Here is a 26,667-nt window from a genome sequence, read left to right on the forward strand (position 1 = left end):
CAAATAAGACTAATTTTTATGAACGTCTCAAAATGAATGTGAATATATTCAATCAAGTTTTCTTTAGATTTTTATACTTCTTGGTTATAGTATCATTTAATTTTAGAAATTTTATAGTTCGGATTAGATTTTTTTAGATAAGATTTTGGATTTGAATTTTCAGACAATTCGTTATTACATAGCATTGGATTACATCATATTGTACTCATATTAGACAACATTGATTGCACAAAAACAGTTAGTGACAAGAATATGACGTTGGTCCAACTTAACTATAGATACTACTATTATTTTATATATTTGCACATTAAATGCATAAAATGAAATTCTAATAGTAGTACTATAGTTTATAGCTGGAGCCTAAAGCTAGACACCATATTGACATTTATACAAGAAACCTAGTAACTGAAACTGCTTTGAAGTGTATATTTTTCTTCAACTCACTATAATCACAGTTATGGCAGGGTTAGACCATGGAAGTTCTATCAGGATCAAAGAAAGTTGAGCTCTACTAAAAGCACACAAAATTCTTTATACAAGAACTTCATATGGCCACCAAGATCATCTTAACTCTTTGAGAGCAATTGTTTGCAGTCATCTGCCTCTTCACTGTCTATCAAGTTCTTCATTACAGGTGTACTAGTGTCAGAACCCCGTACCTACCAGCGCACAAGACTATCTCGTTAGTTACACGTGTACTTGGTGATAGACATTAATTGAAAAGCTTACCATGCTTGGCAACTTGAATGGCAGTGAATCTTTGGTGGATGCAGGGGATGACTCGGAAGGTCTGTGAAACAGCAAGTGTGCTACCGAGCGGTCTATAGGATTTGTATCCGTTTCAATATCCACGAAGCTGTTGTGCCCGGGACGGACAAAAGAGAGTTAGCATGTAACTTAAGTTAAGTGGCCTGGAGGCAAGGGAGTAATTCTTCAGCTTAGTGCACTATATGGAACATTCATGCTTTTAAAAAGGTAGATTAACATACAATAATGCAGGGAAGAGTTCTTGTACCTTTTTTCTCCTTCAGCTACTAATGTTCCACTGGCATTTCTTACACCATCAAAGCCGCTGTTTGATTTTGAATGGGTATGCCTTTTTGCAGCACTCCGTGCGAGACGGTACAAACTGTCTCTTATGCATATCTTCGTTCTTAGATCCAACTAATCCAACAATGGACACAGCTAATTCAACATACGAGAATGTGTAACAAGGTAAGATGTTTTATACTCAATGAAGAATGTGGTGATCATGATAGAATGGATACCACAGTTGACACTGTTCTTGGACACAAAATAGCATGGACCAAATAGGCAATCTTTCCTTAACCTAATCAATTTAATGTATAAGCATCAGTTTTATTTATTTGCTGCATATGGTTTCTTCCATGCTTTTTAGGCAGTTATATAAATTCTTTAATATCACTATACGCACCCCGAAACTATTTACTCCTCATCCACTTCAGACAGTCATTCGACATTTCATTCGAATAAATATCTAAGGGCTCATACTATTACATCAGCATGAAAGGCAGTCATTGATGTGCACAGAACAACAATTAAGAATTAGGCCTCATGAGCATGTGATTGTGGAAAATCCTTTCCCAGGAAAATCAGTGGCAGGGCGATTTCAATCTACAGGTAACCTTATCCCAGAGCCTAAGCATGAAATGTAATAAACTTCAACGACAGTTTGTTGGTAATATGAGACAGAACCCTGGTTAAATCTTTACAAAAAATAAAATGAATTCGGGACATAATCCAAATTTTGAGAATGTATATCATGTAAATTTTCAAAATGTATATCATGTAGAATTTCAGAATGTATGATGTACTGCACTACTTCTATCAAGTTAGCATGCATGCAGCAATTTCAAAGTGGACAGACTTCGGCAAAATAGTTTCACAAAGACTGGAAAGCTACATAAATCAGACTAGCAGAACTTTGAATTAAGTTAGTATCAGCGAAAAGGAGTATCAAACTTCACATACTATATCTGTGTGCTACAATACTGGTAACTAGTTTTCGTCCTATATTCCAGAAGAATGACTCACTGCAATTTTTTGTAATTGCTGTGAAGTTAGTGTTCGTAAGTTTAGGACCAGATGATACCTGCTCCGTAACCAGCTTAAGCTGGCGAAAACTAGCTGCTTCCAGAGAAGCATCATCCTTGCCAGAACTTGTTGAGGTTTCTTGTACATTTGAGGATCCTAATTCTGCTGGAATAAAGTGGCGTACTTCTGCCAACTCACTATGATTCTCTGACTTACCTTGGGTATAATGCGCTTCTTCAGTCATAGAACCAGGATTGCTTGAGGTGGCTTGCACCACTATGTTTGCAGGTTTTAAATTGCTCTCGACTTGAGATTGACTACCATGGTGACGATGTAGCTTTACTCCTTTTCCAGTTCCTGTTGGAACTGTTTCAGGAAGAGGAGGGTCATGAGAGCCATTTATAGATTGAAACAGATTGGGTGTATGGGAAGAATCTCTGGTTGGTGAAGATGTCAACTCATTTGTCTCAGTTTTGACAGCAGAAGATGTTGGATTTACTGATGTCAGATCAGGACTGTTATCTGGATGCACGTACGAGAAGTGATTTTGTAAATAATTACAGGAAGCTGGCACCAAAATATGCATTGGTTGTTGCTGGCATGAGAAATCTTGATAACACTTGGCCCTAGAAGGGGGGTGCACTGCGCCATCTGGAAGCTTACTTGCACCATTTCCAAAATCATGCTCTTTTATTTTTCCCTCGAACTGGTTCTGCAGCTTCACCTGATTTTGGTGCCTGTTCAGCTGCCGTAAAGTGAAGTACAATTTTAGAAACTGTGGTACAGTTTTCAAACTCCCAACATCTAGAGATGAATTAGTGTTTGAAATTCATAAACAGAGTACATATACCATACAGAAGTAATGTTTCTGCAGTATAACTTAAACTCACACCCTGCCACCCCCAAGATGATTGGCTCAGGGTGGCAAGAAGTCCACAATTATAAGGATAGAACACACTTGTTTTTTAGTAGTATGCAAAAATGGTTTACTATCAGTCTATACCCCAGAACATGGAAAGAAGTGGTTTCATATCACTATCACGAAAAATCATCTAGAGATAGATTAGCAATTGACATTCACAAACAAAGTACATTTACCACAAGAAGTAGTATATTCTGCACTATTACTACTCACAACCACACCCTGCCAACCCCAATATGATCGGTTCAGGGTCGCAAAAAGTTCACAACTATTCCGAAGTGGTTCCACATCACTATTACGAAAAATTAAACCCAATAGGGCCGATACAGGCTTCAAAACATTGTGATGTGTACTTACATGTGCTTTAGGGTTACATCCTTGCTCGCCATTCGCAATAGCAGGTCCATCCACAAAGGACAAGTGAGATTCAGGGTTCTCTGAGATCCAAGAACCATCTCTGAGCCTGATAGGTGCACCCACCATGGCCCCATCATTTGAAGAATGGCCCTTTAAGAAGGTATGGTTTGATGAGAGATTTTCCGCAGAATTCGACTCAGGTGATGGGAATTTGAAGTCTGAATTGACAAGTTCTCCAGTGCTTCCGATGTTATCTGGTGCTGAAAACCAGCGGAACTCATCCTCTCTACTGGCTCCAAGTCCAAATGTTGAGTCACAACTCCTGAAATGCAGTAGGCCATTATGAACAAAAATAAAACATAACTCGAAAACCCCATGGTGAAAGAGTGCAGGGTTACCTAAATATCCTGTCAACGTCTTCAAAGTTCTCTATTTCAGGCCAACCAAAATTAAAGAAATCACTTGAATCTTTGACTTCATCATTTTCAAAGAAATTGAGATTGTTGCCAGCATGAGTTATGTCACCAAGAGGATCAGTGGAGGAGTTGGTTTTAAAGCCAGTGGTACCAGCAACACAAAATTGATTACCATGAGTATCCGCATTACTACTTTCATGAACATTAGTTGAGGATGTGGTTTTCTCAGAAGCTAAACCAGATGCTTCTTTGGTCGATTCAGCATCTGTTGAGGAAGAGAATATACCACTTGGTGCCCCCGGTGTAGAATCTCTTTCCGACATTCTGTACTTCCTTTTACTCAATAATGAAAACTTTCCTTCTTCAATTCCTTGATCAACATGTCCAGCAGATTGTCTGTCCTCGGTGTTATATGCAATATTTATTTCTTCAAAGTGAAGTTTCTTGGAGCTATCACGCAAGAGAGAATCATCTTCCAAAGGACGAGGCACTATATGGTCATCACTCTGACAAAGATCATCCCAACCTATGTCTTCAAACTGTGACAGCCATTACAGAGTTTCAGCTGAACTTCATATGATGCTTGCATAAATGCATAAACTGTACCAGATGACAAATGGGTCATGCAGTGACAAGCCAATAGTTCCAGTAATGGGTTCTAAAATCACAAGGAAGAAGTCTGTGGCCCTCGTTAAAGCAGCTGGATAGTATAATCTCGTATTGCAATTGTTAAATTGCCAGGTTAGGAGAGTAATGCAAAAGATCAAACAACATAAATTAGCTTTCCAGCTCAGCATGAATCATAAACAAACTCAAAGCATGTATTTGACTCATTTTTTTCAATTCTCCTTTAAAATAAGAGGCAACTGGGGCTACTAAACTGGTTCACTACAAATTAAAAGTGGAAACGAATGCAACACTTGATGAATATCACTTCATGCAGAATTTTCAGGGGTAATTACACTATTCATGCAAAATGTTTCATCAGTGCTTCATATTAGTACAAAAGGTTTGAAGTTTCCATACAAAAATCTTCATTCGCATTTCATTTTAATACATTCCGTCAATTGTTTATAGACAAAGTCAGCTTTTTGTCTACATGTGGTACAAAATGTTTCAACATTGTTTCATATTGGTACAAAAAAGTTTCATTATTATTTCATGTTGGTACAAAATGTTTCATCATTGGTTCATGTTTTGTAAATCACGTAGGCCAAAAGTTAATGACGTCCAAACATACATGACAGAGTGTATTAAAATGAAATACTAATGGAACTTTTTGTCTGGATTCTAGAGTCGAACCTAGACATACTAACATCACTTATCTAGACATTGAAGTGATATCATAGAAGTATATGCTTCCCAACCCGATAATGTGAAGAGAAGAACTATAGCTATTTTTTGGATTTTAACTATAAAGTTTGTTCACTAACAACCCAGCTTGTCTCCCATATCAGTGTTAACAATTGCTTCGTGTTCTGTTAGTAGCAATGTTGTCAAAGCAGTATAGCGGTCCATGGCGGTTCGCCCGAAAAATGCCACAGGGATATGGCGTATCGGTATGGCAGAATATAGCGGTCATTAATTAAATATATAAAATAATATTTATATATTCATATATAATTCAAAAAATTAGAAAATAATAAAAATATAACATTAAAAACTCTAAAAATATGTAATAAAGCATAAAATAAAAAGCAATTATATAAAAGTCTAGTAATTAAAGTCTTTAGTTCAAGTGTTCAACAAAACATAAAACCATGATAAGCTCAATAGACATCAATCATCAAGCTCAACATAGTCTTCTAGTTCATCATCATCACTATCAACGGCATCCATTTCATCTTCATCCTCCATTGCTCCATCCTCTTGATCTCCACTTACACTATCCTCAAATTCTTCCTCTTCCAATTCTTCATCTACAAGCTCAAGCCTTTTCCCTTTCCCTTTTCTAGGTATGATAAGTTCCTTTTTCTTAGAAACTCTAAGACAACTTGAACTAGATGTAGAAGATTTTTCCCTCTTCTTTGACCTAGTATATGTCCTAAGCTCTCCAACACCCGAAGCCTTATACACCATGTTCCAATCAAGTGTATCATCGTCATCATGAACCAAATGATTACTACCATCAATATCATCATCATCATCATCCAACTCCCCAACTAGCCACTCATTGCACTCATCAATATCATCGAAAATAATAGGATCAAATCCATCGGTTGCACTAAGCTTGTTCCTATCCTGCTGTTGCTGGAAGGTGCTGGGCTGCTGTAGGCGGCGGCGGCGGGGGGGTGGCGGCGGCAAGTGGCTGGGCGGTGGCTGAGTGGGGATGAGTGGGGTTTAGGAGGCAGATTGTAAATAGGAGCGGCTGTAGGGTGTTGGGCTGCCGGAGGCGCGACGGTGGCGGTGGCGGGGCGGCAGATTGTGGAAGGAGTAGCCGTTGGTTGAATTAGGGTTTAGTTTTTCATTTTAATTAAATATTAAATGGGTTAGAATTGTTGGAGTGGGTTGGTTTAGTTTTGGGCCTATGCAAAATTCAATTAAAAAGTAAAAAGCCTCATTAAAAAGTCAAAATTAGCACCAAAAAAGTCAAAATTGGCCTAAAATACAGCCATGGCGGGATATGGTGGCGCCACGACCGTGGCGGGCATGGCGGCCGCCACAAAAAAATGCCATGTAGCGTTGTGGCGATGGTGTTTTCATTAAAAACTGATATGCTATAGCGCCATATCCCCGCCATAGCTGCTATTTGACAACATTGGTTAGTAGGTATGTATCACCTAACAGACTCGTTTATACATGTGAACAGTAAGTAGACAAACCAATATATGGTTTAGCCATCACAATCCACAACAAATAGTAGTTTTTTCCATTTTGGGTCGTCAACAAAAATTAGGCTACTTTCTATTTATGGTAAGTTTCTCTCTAATGAGGCGGGCCCATTCTTAACTAACAAGATTACAAGAAATTTTGTTATCTCTATCTCTCTCATACTTTACAATCAGATAAAAATGATTTCAAGTACAATTTCTTCAACGAACAGATATGGTTCCGTTTCTATAGTCTGGTTAGAATATTTTGGCGATAGCTCCACATAAAACAAAGGAGAAGCAGAAGATGTTATATTAAGTGTCCCCCCCTTTCTCTTTAATAAAATACTAATGTGTTATTTAATCATATAACAACCAGAAATGGTGAACTCACCTCATACATGCGCGAATCTGTCATTCCTTAAAATTATTTTAACCAGCACTGAAGCTGTAGGAAATTTTCTTCATGTTTATATACGAATCTTCTTTCACCTCCGCGTTTGAAATATCCCCCAAGAAACAAGCAACCGGAAAAATATTAGAAGCCAAAAGTAAATAAATCGTAATCTTGAAAACCACAGAAACAAGGCACCGCGCTAACACCAATTCAATGTGTACTTGCAGTTGCAGATGAGATAATAGTCAGATAAGAACACAGAACGCCGCAAAAATCGGGAAAAACGAATCTCAACCCTCTCAAAAAGGCATAATAAGTGAATGTTACTACTCAACATATTTTTTTTAAACGGTAGTATTAATGAAGTAGCTAATTAACTACAATCAATCTTGGCAAAGGCATCAAAAATTTTATTCTCCTGCAATTCAAAGGTTAATACCAATAGTACATCAGTAATAACAAAGTTCATCACTCACTTTCTACTCTTCACTCCACGAGATTACAATTTCACAGAAAGACCAAAACGAATTACATAATCGAACTAAAACGTTCTATTCAACAATAATATAGCTGATCTCTTCTGACCCGAGCTCCACATAAAACTCACCGGAACACCGCTGAGTCCAGTCACAAACCCTAGCAACGAGAAGTCAGAGTCGCAAATCTGGGGGAGTTTCAGAGAGAGAATGAAAGAGCTTTGGAAGGGAAGAGAAAATGTTTGTTGTGAATTTATTATTTATTTAATTAAAAATGGAAAAAAGTGGGAGTCGTGGAGGGGCCGCCACGTGGCGAGTGGATCATTACGGAGGCGGCAGAGTAACGGGTTCGTATCAGAACTAGTGGATGAGAAGGCGGGTCGGGATACGATCTCTTTCCGCGCTCTCATTGGTCCGCTTTTTTGCTTTCGGGTTTCGGATCATTTTCTAGGCTCTCAATCGTTTGAAATCGGATCCATCGCTGTTAATCCAGCTATGAAAAAATTTAGATTGCTGTCAACTGTCAATCTAAAATCAATATCCTAATGAGAGTGTCTCCAACCATTCCACTGAACTCAAAGTTATTTTAGTGTAAATCTTATATTAAATATTGATTTTACTCTAACCATTTACACTAAATTCAAACTTAAAAGAATATTCTCTATATTATGCTTTTTTTACTCATAAAATTTGAGAATTTTTAAGTTTTGGTTTAGTGTAAACCTAAAATATGTATTTTTTTCTCAAAAACCAAAAATAGGATTGGTTTTTTAGTACTATTGGAGCTAAATACCTATCTCATTTTAGGTTTTAGTGTACCATTGGAGATGGTCTAAATCAGATCTCTCGTAACTCAAAAATCAACACCTAAATTCTAAAATTAGATCTTTACCATCTAACGACTTATTAAATCCACTCTATTATCCAAAGCTCAGCTCAGAGCGTCTCCAATGGCAGACGTCGCGGTAGGACGTCGCCGACGTCCGCCCGGACGTCCGTCGTAGTGAAGAAGAAGGGCACCCACGCCCGTCGGATGGGCTCGGACGTCCGACCCACGGGCGGGCGGACGTTCGAGGTCGGACGTCCGATTTTATATATATATATATTTAAAAAAACTCTATAAATAAACTTCATTTCATTCACACCACTTGTCTTGTGTTGACAAGTTTCTCTCTCTAAATCTACAAATTTCATTTCTACTACAATGGAGTACAATAGGAACTCCCCCACCACGAGTGGAGGAAACACACCCACGTTTCCCACCGGAACGGAGGGAAACTTTGCGGGGATGAATCCCCAAATGGCAGGGATGAATCCCCAAATGGCGGGGATGACTCCCCAAATGTTCTACAATATGTACAATTGGATGAGTCAGATGGGTGGGATGATGCCCGGGGCAGCGGGGATGGGCGGTATGCCGCCAAATATGGCGGGGATGGGTGGGATGATGCCAGGGGCAGCGGGGATGGGCGGTATGCTGCCAAATATGGCGGGGGTGGGTGGGATGATGCCCGAGGCAGTGGGGATAGGCGGTACGCCGCCAAATATGGCGGTGGGTGGGTCGATGCAGCACAGGAGCCCGAGGACGCCTAGGGAATCTGTCTATTGCCCATATATAGATTTGTTGGCCGATGATCCCCCTAGTACTGTTCCGGAGACTCAGTACACCGGCATCGAGACTTTCTCTTTTGAGGAGCTGGGAGTGGAGTTGGGGCTATCGCCGATCCGTGAGACTCCCGATGAGGCGGAGCCTGCTGCAAGAGGCAGGAGCAAAGGCAAGGGGCGGGGGTAGGGGCAAGGGCAAAGCCCCGAGCTCTTCCTCGCACACGGGGGCAGAGGAGGAGGAGGAGAGTGAGGATGAGAGAGAGAAGAGGACGATCTGGATCGTGTGGGAAATGCCGCGCTTGCGAAGGCCTGGATAGGTGTAGTAGAGGATCCCTATGTCGGGCCGAACTAGTATGTTGACCGATTGTGGCATCGCATTAGTGAGGCCTACCTCATACTCAAACCGTTTGGGGCAAAGCCTCGCACTCCCGAGCAATGCCGGAAACAGTGGCTTCGGTTGAGGCCTAAGCTCAGTCGTTTTGCCGCCCTCTACCAAAACAACATGCGCATGGCAACCAGCGGCATGTCTGAGGATGATGTGAAGAAACGAGCCTTGGCCCAGTACCCCGACAAAGAATTGAAGTTCAAAGATTTTGACCAATGGGAGGCCTTTCTCGTGGTCAGGGAATCGCAAAAGTTTTATGCGGGTGTCGACTCGAGCTGGAAGCGGACGAAGATCAACTCTTCCGGTGAGTATAGCAGCAGTGCTGGTTCGCACGAGCTCCCCGAGGCCGAGGAAGTGGCCCCGCTACCACGATTAGACTCTCGCCGTCCCGATGGGGCAAAAGGCTGCGCAGCGGATGGCGAGGGGAAGCAGCAGCGGCAGCGGGTCCTACGAGGTCGAATCGGAGGCCCCTGAAGACCCAGGTATGAACGACTGTCTCGCCGGTGCGCAGCTAACGAAGACCCTTATGCAGAGCATGAATAGGTGGTTTAACACGCACGATCCTGTGTACAAAAGGATGTGCAAGGATGTGATCGATGCATGTCGGCGCGATTTAGGAATGCCACCCATTGATGATTATGGCATCGAGATTGAGAGCGGGGACATCGGAAGCGGCAGCGGCACGGGCGACGAGGACGAGGACGGGGACGAGGACGGGGGCGAGTGAGAGCCGAGGGTTGTATTTCTCGACTTTTTATGATTATATAATTTTGAGGTATTATGTAATTTTATTTTTAAATTATGTATTTTTTTTAAAAATTATGTAACTTTTTTTTAATTATGTAATTGTTTTAAGTATTATGTGATTTTTTTAATGAAGTATTCGAATTTTCCCGTATTCTGTGTCGATATTTTAATTCCGTAAATAAAAAAGTCCGTAAATTGAATAATTGCGGGAAGTTCTAGTAGATGTCCTAGTGAGAAGTCCTAGTGCATGGGAAGTCCTAGTGATGTGGCAGTAAAATGGGAAGTCCTAGTGATGATGTGGTAGGAAGTTTTTGTGGGAAGTCCTAGTGGGAGGGGCGCCACCGGAGACGCTCTCCGTTAACGTAAGTAGTATTTTAAACCATATTTTCACATCAACTCTTAATATCCAGTCAAGCTTATGCGTATATCATTCATAATTTCACCAATCACTTTTTAGTAATTCTTTTTTAATTTCTCTCTGATTATATAATTAATTAATTGCTACTATATTTTTTATAGTAATTATAATTATGAAAATAAAATATACTAGTAATACATTTTTGTTTATTCTTTCAAAAAATCATTTGTTGGCACATTTTATATACTACTAATGTTGTAAACATTAAAATTAGGAGTACAATTTAATTTCAAAACAATCACAAAATATTATATACTGTTCATCTAAAAAAGAAAAAGGGGAAAGGAAACGGTAAGAAAAGGAGAAAAGTAAAAGGAAAATCAAAGAAAAAGGTAAACAGAAATGGAAATTGCATATGGTTTTGTTGGGGACTTGCAAGTATAAAAGATCTGTACAAAAGATCTGTATTACAATTAGTATGCATAGGATCATTTTATCTGACTGCATGTCAAATTGCATTCTATATTTTAGATTTGAATTTTGTGAATTAACGTTTGCATTTTCAAAAATCATCTTATTAGATACTCGAAATATCTTCATCACAAAATACATTATAGTTCAATTGTAATTTTAAAAAATCTACCCATCATATCAAAATAAATAGAGATGTATACAGACTACTGTTGAGCATAAATAGATAACATTCCAAATGAACATGAATATAACTGCAGAAGTAAACATACAGAGAAATTATTTTTACTGTTAAATTTTGCACTCTAAACAATAGATTGGTCCATATTATGCAAATTATTATTCAAAACAAAGACAAATTCATCAAAGAAAAACTAAACGCGCAGCTTAGACAACAGAAAACTGTCTATACACAGATGCTGCACAGCAGGAGTATGCATTATTTGCCAATGCTTAGCACGCAGGATGCAGCAATCAAAAAGCTCGTGAATCGCATAGCTGAATCTGTTGCATAACTTTGTTATATATACATCACAAGGTTGTCAAATAAAGAGGATCCAACGAGAACGTGGATAAAAGTTAGCCTGAACGTACACTTGACAACAAAAACACAATTGTTAAAGTGTTTCAAGGCATGATTGCCTTTCTTTACACTCTTCCTGTGAGTAAAAGCTCGTGTAACAAAAACAGTTTTGAGCAAAATTGACAAAAAAAACTGGTCCTTACTGAGCAGGACTACAGCTAAGTTTTCACACATGGAGCCCTTTAAGAAATGGAGTCAGATTCAAACAACATTAGAAGGAGACTGTAGTTCACTTCTTCAAAACCTTATGAGAGAAAATCCTCTTGGAATAAGGGGTATTTCTTGAGCTCATCTTGTAGGATTCAATCGCATTAACTAGAGAACTATGTAGAGAGCCCTGCTTGCAACAGAAAAATAAGTGGCTTTGTCAAGAATATCCCATATATGAGTACTTTCATAAGCAAAAATAATGCCCAAGTGAACGTGGAATCAGAAGCATAAAAAAACAGGCCCTAAAGTCATCAAATGTATTCATCAAAGATATGTAAACTAATCCTCATTTTTGGCTACAAATAGCAACTGAAGTAGCTAGTTTAGCTCTAGTGCATGAAAAAGAGTGAAAATTTGGTTGCAGTGGCAAGAAACCTTCTCATCTTCCACTTCTTTAACACATTACGAGTATCATAGTGGAACCACTTATATGGAAACATGCGCTAAATGTTTAAATCAATAACTAGAATACTTATAGTAGAGAAAAATAGAGAGGACTCTAGTTGAACATTTTTAGGGATGGTTCACTTATAGATTGACGGACAAATAAAACCATTGAGGTAAAAATATCATTTCGAGAGATAAAGAACAAAACAGTTTCGAAGAACAAATTTGCAGCAACTTCTTAGTGTAGAGGACTACCCTTTCCAGGGGTTGGTATCAACTGAGGTGTTGGATAAGAAGACAGGGTAATGTTTGACATATAAATATGTCTCGCATAAGTTAAGACTGTCATATTATTTAACTCATATAATGTTACTTTCTACCATAAGTGCAAGTTACACGTGATGCATCAATTTGATTCCAACAAAAACCTTGCAGTCTGATGGAGAATGAATTGGCAAATTATTAGCAGCAAGATGTCAGTGAAAAGCATACCTCAGTAACTCGAAGAGCTGTTTGCACAACATAATTTGCATGAGGATCCTGAAGCAACTGCTCAAAGTAAGTGGCAGAGAGCAATTCATGGATGATCTTTGATCGTGTTTCATTGTTACATACCACAAGACACTTTTCAATCACATGACTACTAAACTTTTGTCTGGATAGATTCACATAGTTACCCTCAAACTGACATGTCAACTTGGATGTCGCAGATGGGATCTTAAGTTCCAAAATGAACTGAACCACATAATTTCTGCACATAACAAGATAAAGGACTCAGGAAATATGGTTTTGTGTGTAAAGATTACAAGTACTGAAAACAACGCCAATTAACTATGGCTATAGTAGTAAATGTTTTTATGAGTGCTTTTCAATCAACTAGAATTAAACTTAAAAAGGTGGATGAGAGAGACACTGAGAGAGAGAGAGAGAGAGATCAACAATTCTCAGTACCATACAATAGTCAATATCAGGAAAAAGGAAGTATCATCAATCACCCACAGATAATACAGAAATATGAGAGACCCCTGCTCTCTGATTGGCCTGGAAAAGTTGTTTCAGTTATTAACTCAACTTAGAGTTCACTTCAGCATTTTACTCCAACAAGATTCCTAAGCTTGTGAATGAAGCACATTCAATCAGGAAGCTAAATATGAAGAACAAAATTTCTTGACTTCTTGGTAATGTTTTGCTCTAGTACATAATGTCTCAGTGTTCCAGCAAACACTATGCATGAAACTAAAAATTAAAATCCAATTTCCAAAGACTTGATTACCCGAATGCATCTTGAGAAAGTAGGAGTCCATTTGATGAAATCTCAGCAACCAAATTTTCTCGAAATTCTCCTGTGGAAGAACTGATGCAACGCTGCAGAACACAGCACCCATGCTGGTGCATCGCAATATCCACACAGTACTTTGCAGCAGCAACAAAAATGAACTGCAAATGTGATTCATATTGTCAAAATAAGTTTTTTATGAGTAAGCCAAAAAACATTGAAGAATGCAAGCGTAATATTTCCTACTGGTAATAACTTTTTACCAACATTAAAAAGTTCAGGAAGATTAATGCTGGAACATGTGGGGAAATCTTTATTCCAATTAGTAATACATAATTTTGATAAGAACTTTCAAATATAACCACAATCTAGTAGTAATATTTTACAACTACAAGCCACTGATGGGAATTAATCAAATGCATAACAACTAGAGCAGATGTAAAACAAACCTTGCACTTTGATCCCTTTGTAACAAGTAAGTAAATATGACTGATATTGAAGTCCTTTCGGAGTGGAATGCAGATGAGAGACAGTAGATTACCACTCTAAACGCATAAAGGTGCTCAGTGTTTTCTACGTAATGAGCAGAAGAACATGACCCATCTCAAATGACTTCCAGTATCAATATACCATTCCATTAAATCATGACTCATTGTTGGAGAGATTTCTATTTATAAACTTAAAGTCTTTCGACTAGATAACCATGCTTACCTTAGTTGATACTAACATGTGAGAAACCTTCCTAACATTTAAAACCATGCAAGTTTTAATATTCCGCCTCATCTTCTGGAAACATGTGACATGCAAAGAGCCAAAATTAGCTTCTACCTAATAGCACAGTGAGCATTTAAGCCCTCCTGTTATTTTGTGGCACTTGAAGCAGAAGCCAGCTCATGATGATTTGTAAGTTTAATTTTGGCACCATATTCTGAACAGTTTTGGCCGTTAATTAGAAGCATAACACATGACAGTGGTCTTCTTTAAGGGAAGGACACAATGCTTAAGAGAAGGTAATTCCAGGTAATGAAGAAATCCTATGACGGAAAGTCATGGATAGAAAGATCAAAACACGTCGAACTATTTCCAAATTCCCACGTTAAAAGGACATTTGTGTCAGAGAAACAAAAAAAATTCTCAAGTTGAAGAGGACAAGAAAATTCAAGAAAAAGAAATAACCTTAAATAAATTTTCTGGCTAATATGGCTAACAATCTTTTCACCGAATATTTGGTTCCCTAAATAACCGATGAGTACTTTAGAGAGCAGCCTCTTTGAACTCAATGTAGCTTATTATGGTCCAAATATGTGATGATTATTTATTCATCAAAATATTAGTTACAGAATTACATGCAACCCTTATGTGAGTAACTACCCTGGCTACTGGCAATACTTAAAAGAGGATAATTGGTGAAACAGGTTAACTAGTTTTAAAAAAGAATACCTAACAAGAAAAGTGTATGAAACTTGAAAGCAACTGAGCAGAGTTTAATGCATTGTTATTGTTAACTTGTAGCAGTTTAGCATAAAAGAAACTAGATGCATGCTTCAGGAGTAGATAATTATTAATTTCAATGCTTTACATAAGGTGTCGGTAGCCACAGACCATTTATTCATTTTTTAAAAATTCAGAAACTTCTAAATATTACAAAATCTTCTACTAGGCCAGTGAATCATATTGAAAAGAGGATGAAACTACATCTCATTTCCACATCTGAATTAGTGATATCCAGACAGCATCATAATAAGCATATATCTCAAATGGATATTGAGAGTAAAAATTATGTGCATTAATGTTTTGAAAAGATGGCATAGAGTGAATTGATCAGAAAATGTTAGTGTAACAAAAGATGTTAATCAGGTTTTTATTAGTGATATTTGAAGTTCTCTTAGGAATTTATCGACTGGAAATGACGATCAAATTAAATATGGATGTTAATCATCTGACTTATTGCAGTTGTCTTATTCCTAGTACTAATATGACTGACGGTTAAGACATACATAAGAAGTTATCACAAAGTGATGTAGAAAAACAAGCTACATACAGCATACAGCAAAGAGGAGATACACTCAGCTGACACCTAACTTATGATGGTGAGCTGATAAGACATAAAAGAAAGCAAAATAAAATGAACCCCCATTACCACATGCAAAAACTTTGTTAGGAAATATTTAGATCAGTAGTTACCTTACTATCTTCTGCAGTGAAGCATTGCAAGCATCGCTGAACAACATGATTACCATTTAAGTCCTTGATAAGTACAAGAAAACCAGGTTCAAGAGCTGAACTAATAAGTGATATCTGCTGTCTTGTTTTAAGCGTCTCGATTAATTTCTGGACCACCCGAGTGCTGATACAAAAAACAATAAAGAGCTTGAATAACAAGTCATATATGGCATCTTCTTTAAGTGTCTACAATCAGGCAAAATGTAAGACATGATGAAAACGCACCCATGTGTGTTCAGAGAGATCCTAACAAGCTCCCCTGGCTCCTCGGTCACCCGCAACAATATGTGTGTTTTCTGTTCTTCATTGCACACTTCCAACAATTTTTGCATGAGATAATTTCCAAATGGATTAACCATGAGCTCAAGAACATGGTCAATTATCTCATTGAATATTATCTGCACATCTTGAGAAGTTCCTTCATCAAATATCTTTTGCAAAAATCGACAACCATGCTGATCCTTTGCAATGTCATATATGTATCCCTGAGCTTCTGTGATGGAAATACCCTTTAAAGGCAGGGAGAAAGGACAGACCATCCTTGGACCGTAGTAAACATCATGGACTGCAGCAGCACGGAGACCGCCATTTAGCTGCAACCTCTCTAGAGACTTCTCAGCAGCATTCTTATGATGGTGAGGACCCCTCAGATTGTCACCTTTCAAATATGTGTGCCCTCTATCCATTCCATTAGTAACACCCTCTCCCTGAATGATCAAACTATCCTCACTGGTAAATGCATCGATACCCCCTTGAGGCACTCTAACATGGAGAGGCACTTTGTTTCGTCCATTAGGAACTGATGGTTGGTACTGAAGTACATTTTCTTCACCATAACAAGGAAGCATGCGTGTCAACTGAACCACATTAGGTGAGTATAAAGTATCCCTTCCTTCAACCAGATTAATCCCATTCCGTGAAGCACAGCGAAATGCATCACCAACTGGAGTCCTCTTTAAACCCGAGTACACACCCGGTACCACGAACCCCAGAGGGTAACCTCCATCTCCAAATACATTACCTCTGAAATCAGGCGGGGAAAACATCCCATCAAACAGACCAGGTGAATAATGCAGATTACCACTCTGATCAGGCTGCATTTCCAGAAATGCAGAACCATTCTCACCCTGAATCCTAGAATGCCCTTCAGCACCAGGGAGGCTAAATCCTCCATGCCCCCAAAACCCCTTTCTAAGATCCTCATACACTTTGTATCTCTCGAAATTTATCCCCTCGCAGGATTTGACGCCATTAGGGAACTTCTCTTCGCTAACATACATTTTACTGAAATTTTCCGACAAATTGAAATCACCAAACAGTTTGTTCTCATCGACCATCCTGAAATCCGGCCAGAATCCATCCCCAGAGACCGGCTGGGGTCTCAGTTCCTCGAAATGCGATCCAGTCTCATACAAGGAGCGCATGCCACCATGGAACAGGCTCGAAGAAGAACCATCTGTAGGTTTCACGGAAAATCCACTAACAGGGGAAGACTCACGCGGGTAGTTTCGCCCAAAGAGCTCATCAACATCACCATACATGCCATTAACATGACTCTCGCCATACTCATGGCCATTCATTTTCTGCTGAACCACACATGATGCATGACCATGGCCATAACGAAAACCATACCCACGGCCACTATCGACATGATTACTATTGTGATGCTGATGTGCATCGATGTGTGCGGATTGAAGATTAAATGGTGATTCTGCATGAGAGATCTTACCCAGTAACATTTCCAGCTCATTATCATCGTCTTCCTTCATATTTTCTGCACCCTTCTGATGAATCTTCACTCCCTCAAACATCACAATACACACACACGCACACACACAACAAGCGCTACTAAAACACACACAAACAAATCCGAAAAAAAAAATTAATTTAGAAAAAGTACAACAGTGGATTGATCGCACAACAAATCAAAAAAACACAATAATCTGAATACAAACATGACAATGGAAAATCGTGAGATTAGCGATTTTCAGCATCTGGAAAAAACAAACGTTGGAGTGTGACAATTATGGAAAGTGAGACAGTGGTGAGATGGTGAGATTTCAAATGGCTTACATTTTGTTTCCGTTTCAGAAACCGAAAAAAAATGAACCCAAAAAGAAACGATAATCCATTTCTCCTTTTCTTTATTTCTTCTTTTAGATCGTTTTGGTTTTGGGGTTAATTTTTGGAACAGAGTTGGTGTAGCATAGAAATATGAATGGAATCATGCCATTAAAGCTGCAGAAAAGAGACGCTCTCTCTCCCCTCTCACTCACTCTGTTTCTCTCTCTCTCTCCTGACTCACACATACACAGGCGCACTACACTCTTTTCACTTTCAGTTTTTTTCCATCTAACGTTGTGCATGCTAATCCCCAAATCTTCTCATTCTTTATGCCGGACGGAAGATAAATCAAGGAGATAAAGAAGCCGGCTCAAATACTTTTCATAGTTAATAATTTGAGAGAAATTATATGGAGTACTTCATTTGTCTCATAAAAATATGGGCAGTGAATATGGCACGAAAATTAAGATAAATTGATAAAGTAAGAGAGAAGTTTGTCTCACAGAAGATATCACGTTTTCTTTTTTTAACTTGTCCCACAAAAGATGTCACATTTCTATTTTTAGAAAAATTCTCCCTCACATGAATATAAAAATAATATTTTCTCTCTGCATTTAACACACAAAATAAAACTTCCGAAAATCTCAGACCGTCCCACAAGTGTGACATCTTTTATGGAACGGAGGGAGTATAATAAAGTAAGAGCATCTGCAATAGTGCAGACTAACCATTAGCCTAGCACTAGGACTAACCAGTGCACTGCCACATCACTAGGACTAACCGGTGCACTGTAATAGCGGATAGCCTAGTATTAGGACTAATCGAAACCCTAACCAATAAAACTAAGAGTATCTGCAGTAGTGCGGACAAACCAATAGCCAAGCCTTAGAGCATCTCCAGCGGCAGACTTCCTGCCGGACGTCCACCATTAGGCGCGGGAGCGAAGGACGCGGACGTCCGCTGCGGACACCGCATGTCCGCGGCTTTCCGGCGACGTCCGCCATTGTGTCGCCGACGCACGTCCCGATTTTCTTTTTCTTTTTCTTTTTTTATAAAAAACTCTATATATACGGCTCGTTGCAATTCAAGGCATAACATGTATACTTTTTTTGAATCATTTTTTGGTTTGAGATTGTTTTTTTTTTTAACCATATACTTTTTTTAGTTTAAATATGTATGGTTTTTTTTTATAAATAAAATCATTTCATTTCCCCCGTATTTGTGTCGAAATTTTAATTCTGTAACGTAAATTACATATTTGTGAATTTATTTATTGCTGGAAGTCCGCACGGGAAGTCCTTGGGGATGTCTGCCATTGGGCAGTGGAAAGTCAGTGGGAAGTCCTTATGACGTTACAGGAGGTGTTCTTGGGACTAACCAAAAACATCTTCTGCCACGTCACTACTGCACTGCCACATCAGTAGGACTACCATTGCACAATAATAGCTTAGTACTAGGACTAATCGATGTCCTAACCAATAAAATAAATTCACAAATTACAAATACGAAATTAAAATTACAAGTGCAAATGAAGAATAGTGCAACGAGCCGTATATATAGAGTTGGAATAAAAAAAATCACAAAATAGCTCTAGCCGATCGCGTCAGCGCAATAGCGAACGAGCGATCGGCTAACGCCACCCCAACGCAGACGAACACTCGTCTACTCCATTCGTCCGTCATGCATTAGCTGATTGCAATAGCGGACGAACGTGACATCCGAGCCGCTAGCCGGGCGCTAGGACGCACGTTCATCTGCTATTGCAGATGCTCTAAGAGAGAGGAGGAGAAGGCTAGTTAAATAATATAGCTACTTTTGACCCATCATCATGTAACGTTTTTTTTTCAAAAATGTCCAATGGCATTTTGATTAACTTTAAATGCATAATTTAATATATCAATTAGTGGAGAACCATTTCAATTATATGAGGCCCGGTCTTTGTCATATTATAATAAGTACTATTCCCTCCGTCCTAAGATAAATGACCTACTTCTTTTGGGTACGAGATTTAAGGAATGGTATTTAAATAAGTTAAAGTAGAGAAAATAAAGTATGAGAGAGGGAAAAGTAGAGGAGGGAAGAGAGAATAAAGTAGGTGGAGAATAAAGTAAGAAAAATGACTTTTTGCTAAAAATGGAAATAGGTCACTTATAGTGGGACACCCCAAAAAGGAATACAAGTCACTTATCTCGGGATGGAGAGAGTATTTTTTAATGGCATCTGATTTGACTTTATAATATTTTCTTAATGGCATTAACATCTCTCAACTATCCAAATTGCCCTAAAAACATCTCTTATCTACCTAAAATGTCCTTAAAACTCGCTTTTAAATACTGATAGATTATATAATTTTCCATAAATAGGATGCACATATTTTTGTATGACGGACGAAAATGGAAAATGCACATATTTATGGAATGGGAAGAGTATTTTATTAGAAAATAAAAAATTATGCAAACAAAATATTGAAATGACATTATTTAATAATAAGTATATTTAGTTAATTATGTTTTTAATTTTTATATTATTTGAAATGAAAAATATGTACGTTGATAGATTTAAAACTGTAGCATGATAATTGTTTTTGCTATGGTACCATGAGAAAAATATCAAAATTAATCATTATAAAAAGTTATAATCAAAATTTCATGATTTTTTTTCCCAATTGCCCATAAATCAAAATACAGAGTGGTAAAAAAATGAAATTTTGTACCAAAATTTGGTGAAATTAAGGATATAGCACTAAATGATGAGTCGTAGATAAAATGACATGAGAATTAATGCACAATTGATAAGGTAATAGAAATATAGTTAAAGTAGTGTTAGTGGATAGTGAGACTCACATTATTATTAGTGTTTAATTAGTTGTAATTGTGGGTCAAACTTCATAGTGGTATAAAAGTGAATAAATTGATTTATATGGGTAAGAAGTTGATGACAACTTTCTATAAATGAAAATGCACTAAACATTTTATTGGGACGGGCGTAAAATGCATATATTTTTATGAGACGAAGAGAGTATTATTTTAGGGGTAATTTTTTTTTTTCAGTCATACTTTATATTCTTTCTTATTTTGCTTAATTCAAAAACATTTATTTTTTTATTTTTTTAAAAAATATTTGTGGAGCGAAAATTGGGGTGATGATATGATTTATATGAAACATATATAGATCTAGATATACATCAACATAATTTGTACTCATATAAACAATACACACAAAAAATGTTTAAGCGATTAGTACTGACGCGCGACTTCCGATTCCTCTCCACGGTAAACGATTGAGATCTTGATTTGTTTTCCATTTATTGAATAATAATAATGATCACTTTTATATGAGAATTTTTTTTTTAATTTGATAAGGTTAATAAGAGAGAGAAAAATGATACAATTGTATTTGCGAACAAATCTTTTAGTATTATCATATATATACTCATTCCATTTATTATCAATAGTTTCGAATCATATTTTAATTAAGTCGATAGAAAATAAGAGAAATGAATATTATTAATTAAGATTAAGGGTTAATTATCTATAAAATTATGCGGTTTGATCAAATTTTAGTGTATATATCCCACACATTTTAAAATTTGATTATGACAAATCATGAAATTTGATCAAATTTTGGTTTGTTCTACATATTTCAAAATTTGAATATGATAAATCATGAAGTTTCAAAAAATCTCAATTGACTCACTTGACTAAAATTGTGATGTTATTTTTAGTTTTTTAAGAAGTTCAAAATGACGTCATTTAATCATTCACATCGTTATATTAATATATTATATTTATGTTAGTATTCATTTACAACACTAAAATTTTACACGTGTGCTCCAATTTAGCATTGAATTTACATTAAAAACGTTTTCACGAGACACTTGAGACAATTTTGAAACAATAGTGATTATCATTTTTAAATATTGAAAGATACTAGGATAAATCAGAACTTGATAAAAGTTTCACGATTTTACATGCAATTATCATAAAATTAAATGAATAGGCTAAAACAATAAATTTAGAACCACTTTTGGACTCTAGCCTTTTAAATTTAACCCTCAAATTTACATGTAGGTTGGTTAGTTCAACCCCATCTCGATGCACAAAAATAAGATTTTTTCCCCATTTAGCTATATCCTATTTTTACATGCATCCGTTGATCTTGAAAAGCACACGACGTTGCATCATTCTCTCCCAACTTGTGTAATGGCGGAGGGATCATCGCGCGGTAACCCGGACCGCTCCTTCGTCGAAGACGATGAATCAAGCAAACCCCCTCCGTAATTTTCTCTCTCCCTATGCATGTGCATGTACGGAACGAACTAGTTTCTGCTATGCAGTTTACACGTTTTAAAGCGCTCATTCAGTCGCATTTTCATGGCGGAATATAGCCTGTTTGGGTACTTTGTTTTAATGGGGAAAACGAAATAACTGTGCTTTCTGGGGGCAGGGAGAAGAAGGTGAAACAGGGAGATTTTGTTAAAGATGCTGCACCGAGCGATGGTTTTCCAGTTGCGAAGGATCCCTGCCTTGCTGCCAGAAATCGTGCTGTCAGTCGAAGTAAGATTGGAAAAGTGCGGGCGGTTTTGCAACTGATATAAGCAAAGCAGAACACCAGTACCAGGTATCTAAGAGCAGTACTCCTTCTACATTATTTTACTGGTGTGCTCAGTTAAGTGGATGGTTGATTTCATCGAAATTTTTTTTGCCAGCCACGGACAAGAAATTGTGAAACTCCTATGGCTTCTGAGCTTTACTTTGAATCAATTTGATTGCTACCCAAAATTCTTGCTGGTTCCTTGTGCCATTATAACCTTGGATGTTGGATCATTTATCAACTTCGTGGATTCATCCAAGTTATAACCTCAAAGTACCTTTCTCCTGGACCTGAACTTTTTTTTTCTTTCTGTATAGATAATGCACTTGTTTCTGTCAGCCTTCTGCATCTGCCAGATGACAGTACTATTTCATGTGTGCCAGTTAATAGTTGGGTTGCTATGGGTAATAGTATTAAGTTCTAAGTAGATGTGATTTAACATTTTCATCTGCGATTTAGATGTTTTATGACGGCCTCTGGCGTTAATTGCTTCCCTTCTCTGAATTGATTCTTTTCATTTGTGCTTGAGACCTTCCACCTTCATTTTCTTACAGTACCTTGAATGAGGTTAACCGCTTCTCCCCACAGTTAGGTTGTTTTCATGGTCCTCTTGTATTTGGTTTTGGTTATAATTTACTTTCCTTGTAATCTTGTATTTTAGTACTAATTGTCAGAATTAATTTTGCCAGGACAGTGAGGCATCTATTGATGAAGGCGTCCCGGTAGAACCTTTTAATCTCAAAAACGAGAGAGAAGAGGGCTACTTTGATGATAATGAAAATTATGTTAAATACGTGAATAAGAATGAGATGAAGGTACTAATATTTTTCGCAGTGTGATTATCTTGATCCTGCATTGTGCTCACATAATCTCTTATAGGATGCCTGGCTTGATAGTGTGGATTTGTATGAGAAGTATGTCGAAAAGAGGTCTGCTTCCATGAATATTGATGAAAAACCTCGTGACCTATCAACAGAAGAGCTTGCAGTAATAAATAGGCGGATTGCAGATGCTCTTGAGCCTGGAGAAACAGTAAGCTCTAGTCATTATTTATATTTACTCAGGAATATGGTTTATTTTGAAAAAATTGCATGGCTTTCTTGTTTTCATGAAAATAGGCATCATTTGTTGCTTTCTGCTAGCTTCAACTCGTGTAACCTAGTCTCAGCAAAACGAAATTTTGGGATGAATTTGCTTGCACGAGTGGCTGAGCAAGATTCAAAGATCGTTGAATGTTAATGCCTTGTGCAGATTCCTTACAAAAACTTGTTTTTTATTTAAACCGTTCGTTTTTTATATTTAAATTACATTCATGTTCTAGAATGTTCATTTTTGTTTAGAGGTGAGAGCACTAGCATTATGATTGGCTTCATCTTGAAATGTTCTGGGAAAATTTCTTGTGGATATTTTGCTGGAACTGATGTACGTTTCACTGTTTTGAGGCAATTTCTTCCATAGGTGTTACGTCAATATTGTTGTTTTCTTGTAATTAGAGGAGGACAATATCAACTATTATCTTGATAGATTTTTGACATTCTGAATGAAATGAGTCTACCATTCTACAAAATTTTAGAAATAAATATTTTATTTGGAATAGTAAAATTAAAATTAAAAATGAAAATAAGCTTTTATATCCCACTTATGATTTTCAATCAAACTTTCTTGTTCAATTTGCGCTTTAAACTAGTGATTAAGAGAGCTGGCCGTGTTCTTCCGCTTATATTTTATATCATCATAATATACATTGTTTTTATCAGAATGTATCAATATCCACAATGTTCTTCCAGTTGAATTTTACTCTACCATAATACTCCTTGTTATGCTAAATTTGTAACGGAATCTCATTGGTATCAATCTCCCCCCAGGTTTTGCATGCTTTGAGGAGATTAAAAGGTTCAACTGATAAGAGGCAAAAGATGTCCACAGAGACCAAACATTTGTTTGACCAGCTAACTGAAGATGCCATGAAACTGATGGAGAAGGGAGATTATAGTTGAGTTTTCTCTTCTTCTTTTTTTTTCTATCTGAAGAGCCTGCAAGTCCTCTCTAAGACCTTTTCACTTATCCATTTGTGTTTGTGGACTTGTTTTCTCTACAGATGTCTATGATGAAAAGCAAGAACATTTTGAGCGTGAAGCAGGTCTTGTTGTGACATTTCATATTGGTGTTATTGGTCCCTTTTGATACTCCTCCATGATTGTTACCTTTGTATTTTATTATCTTATTAGCACACTCTTACATATCAGTTTAACTGGTCCCTTCCGATAGTCCTTCATGATTGTTATTTTAAATTTTATTACTGTATTTTAAGATTCTATTCCAGTCGTAGGAGTCATGACTTTCATATTTACGTACATGGCATCATACCTTTTGGCAATGGTCTTATCTTTAGATCTTGTAGACCCATTTTGAATTCACTCTCCAGCTCACCTTGCTCTCTCATCTCTCTCTCTAATTTCATGAAATAAGAAAAAAATGAATGCAAACTACGAGCTAATCAAAGATTTTCTTTGATTATTTGAGATGTACCGTGGTCTTTCATGCTTTTAGAGATTGCTTTTTCTGAAACTGTTAAAAATTGGGCCCCTTTAATCTAGCCACTTCTGAATGAGAAAATTATGGTCACTACATCTTAAGTAACTAAGTTCCATACCTTTTATTTAGCCACTTTACTTATTATACTAGTCTAGCCTTAGTGGGTATGTACTCGTCTCATTATAAAATATGTTTGTAAAGCTTGGTTTTGGAAGTGGCCTTTGGAGTACTTAATTTGGTGAATTTTCTTGTAAACAGTAGATTGATAAGTAGATTATGAAGATTGTTATATTGGATTATTAGTTATTAATTATTACTCATTGTAACTTACAGATGGTTATGGGAAATTAGTAAAGGCTAGAAAGCATGGTCTCTCAGAAAGTCTGGCCAAAGAGACATCTGAAGACATTTTTGACATGTTTGGAAATGATGAAGGGAACGCTGCCGAGATTCCCGCCACTACTGGGAATGGGTCACCTTCTGTCCAGGCCATTGAGAGTATGCTCAATCTCTGAATCTTGAAGTATAATGTCACCAAAAAAAGTTATTGTTGCTAAGTTGTACATATATGTGCTTGCAGGTGGAGAGATGCAGAATGACTATGTATATGATGAGTCTTCTGGGTATGTCTCATCTTTCAGTTTCTTTTTATGTTGTTTATGAATATACAATTTCAGTTGCCTGTTTCATAGTTAAAATGCTTTATTAAACAAGATACTTTTTCCGTATTGCTAGCTGATAATGAGTGGTTGATTTGCATGGGAAAAGATCATTAGTATGCTACTATTAGTAGTCATGGTTTGTTTGAAGTGGAATAATATGCCAAAAGGCACTGCTAGGGAAAACATGTAGTTGCTCCCGAATTTTTTTAAGTGACCATCAAAACGCAGTTTGCTGCGTCCAGATGTAAAAATGATCTTACTGCTGTCCGTCAATAGGCCATTTGCTTTGTCCAGATGTAGAAGTTTTCTTATGGCTTACTTGTGTTTCCCTTTCTCCATTTCCGTAGGTTTTCTTATAACGAAGAATCAGGGGCTTACATGAAGTTCAACAGGATATGGATACCAACGATGTGGTGAGTTGAAGAAGAGAGATTGGAGAATGCATGATTTGGTATAAACTCAAAAAATATTCACTTTTCCCGGTGTTTGTTAAGGGAAAAAGGGAGATGGTAGAAGTTGAGGTGTTAGAGGAAGAATTTGCCCCAAAACAATAACTACATATGTTCTGTGCAGGAAAACATTATATACTAATACTACTACTAACCAAAATAGTAACTAGAATTTGCCTCAATCAGTAATTTGATTTTTTTTTTCTCTTTTTTTCATGAACTCTTTTCGTCCTCTAAAAATAAACTTTGGTTCGACATAAATTTTAATGCGAAATCGGTATAGCAAGAGAAAAAAAAAATGACTGAAGTAATATCAATGGATAGGAGACTCATATTATTAGTAGTGTTTGATTGTTAAAAAGTTTCTAAAAATTGATCTAAACTATAAAGAATATTTTGAAATTCAGAACATAAATTTCATACAAATTTATTCATTACTATTTCATTATATTAGTAATAAAAACTAGTGCATGCATATGTATATGTATATAATTATATCTTAAAATATTTGTGTGGTTATTTATTCGATCAAAATTACTATTGAAGCATCAAGAATAAAACAATAATTGCATATGTAACCAACCCATGAGAACAGCCTATTCGGTTCCTGATTAATCTAACTCAAATTACTACAGGATTAAAAATTTCTAGCCACTGCTATTAGGTCAATTCACAGATTTCAAGCA

At 37.1% G+C, this 26,667-nt stretch overlaps 3 protein-coding genes and 1 pseudogene across 8 annotated transcripts; 1 reads left to right on the forward strand and 3 right to left on the reverse strand.

The window, feature by feature from the left end:
- Positions 1-253: 253 nt before the first annotated feature.
- LOC148927392 (protein LNK1-like) lies at positions 254-7,700 on the reverse strand. Of its 6 annotated transcripts, none has more exons than XM_089069822.1 (8): positions 7,565-7,700; positions 6,955-7,042; positions 3,733-4,289; positions 3,335-3,656; positions 2,114-2,800; positions 1,016-1,164; positions 730-856; positions 254-659 (listed from the first exon to the last, which is right to left on the reverse strand). In XM_089069822.1, exons 2-8 carry the CDS (start codon positions 6,976-6,978, stop codon positions 567-569), a joined length of 1,959 nt encoding a protein of 652 aa, XP_088925948.1. In that variant the 5' UTR covers positions 6,979-7,042; positions 7,565-7,700; the 3' UTR covers positions 254-566. The 6 variants fall into 6 exon arrangements, 5 of the variants coding, with proteins under 5 accessions (XP_088925948.1, XP_088925947.1, XP_088925950.1 ...); XM_089069821.1 differs by having other exon boundaries at positions 6,955-7,052; positions 7,565-7,687; XM_089069824.1 differs by adding an exon at positions 4,357-4,450 and having other exon boundaries at positions 6,955-7,656.
- Positions 4,873-6,090, reverse strand: LOC148927393 (uncharacterized; the record flags this gene model as incomplete). The annotated part of the gene is made up of 1 exon (XM_089070135.1): positions 4,873-6,090. A coding segment is annotated over one exon (561 nt), but the record flags the coding sequence as incomplete, so codon positions are not given.
- Positions 7,701-11,487: 3,787 nt separating the features above from the next.
- Positions 11,488-18,067, reverse strand: LOC148927394 (uncharacterized). The gene is made up of 5 exons (XM_089056081.1): positions 15,904-18,067; positions 15,640-15,802; positions 13,453-13,616; positions 12,672-12,930; positions 11,488-11,919 (listed from the first exon to the last, which is right to left on the reverse strand). The coding sequence occupies exons 1-5, from the start codon at positions 17,487-17,489 to the stop codon at positions 11,812-11,814; spliced, it is 2,280 nt and encodes a 759-aa protein (XP_088912207.1). The 5' UTR covers positions 17,490-18,067; the 3' UTR covers positions 11,488-11,811.
- A 3,877-nt stretch (positions 18,068-21,944) lies between these two features.
- Positions 21,945-25,949, forward strand: LOC148927395 (uncharacterized; annotated as a pseudogene).
- Positions 25,950-26,667: the final 718 nt, after the last annotated feature.

The sequence above is a fragment of the Salvia hispanica genome, chromosome 4 (assembly GCF_029641045.1).
Source record: "Salvia hispanica isolate PSC_SH4W2 chromosome 4, Shi_PSC_v1, whole genome shotgun sequence".
Taxonomy (NCBI): Eukaryota; Viridiplantae; Streptophyta; class Magnoliopsida; order Lamiales; family Lamiaceae; genus Salvia; species Salvia hispanica.

Coding starts and splice junctions, on each gene's coding strand:
- LOC148927392 (XM_089069822.1), bottom strand. CDS start 6,978: ATGACAGATTCGCGCATGTATGAG. Junction 4,290..6,954: donor CAGATTCGCGCATGTATGAG/GTGAGTTCACCA, acceptor TGGCTGTCACAG/TTTGAAGACATAGGTTGGGA. Junction 660..729: donor CATTCAAGTTGCCAAGCATG/GTAAGCTTTTCA, acceptor GTGCGCTGGTAG/GTACGGGGTTCTGACACTAG.
- LOC148927394 (XM_089056081.1), bottom strand. CDS start 17,489: ATGTTTGAGGGAGTGAAGATTCATCAGAAGGGTGCAGAAAATATGAAG. Junction 13,617..15,639: donor TCACTGCAGAAGATAGTAAG/GTAACTACTGAT, acceptor TCACATTTGCAG/TTCATTTTTGTTGCTGCTGC. Junction 11,920..12,671: donor CAGCTCTTCGAGTTACTGAG/GTATGCTTTTCA, acceptor TGTTGCAAGCAG/GGCTCTCTACATAGTTCTCT.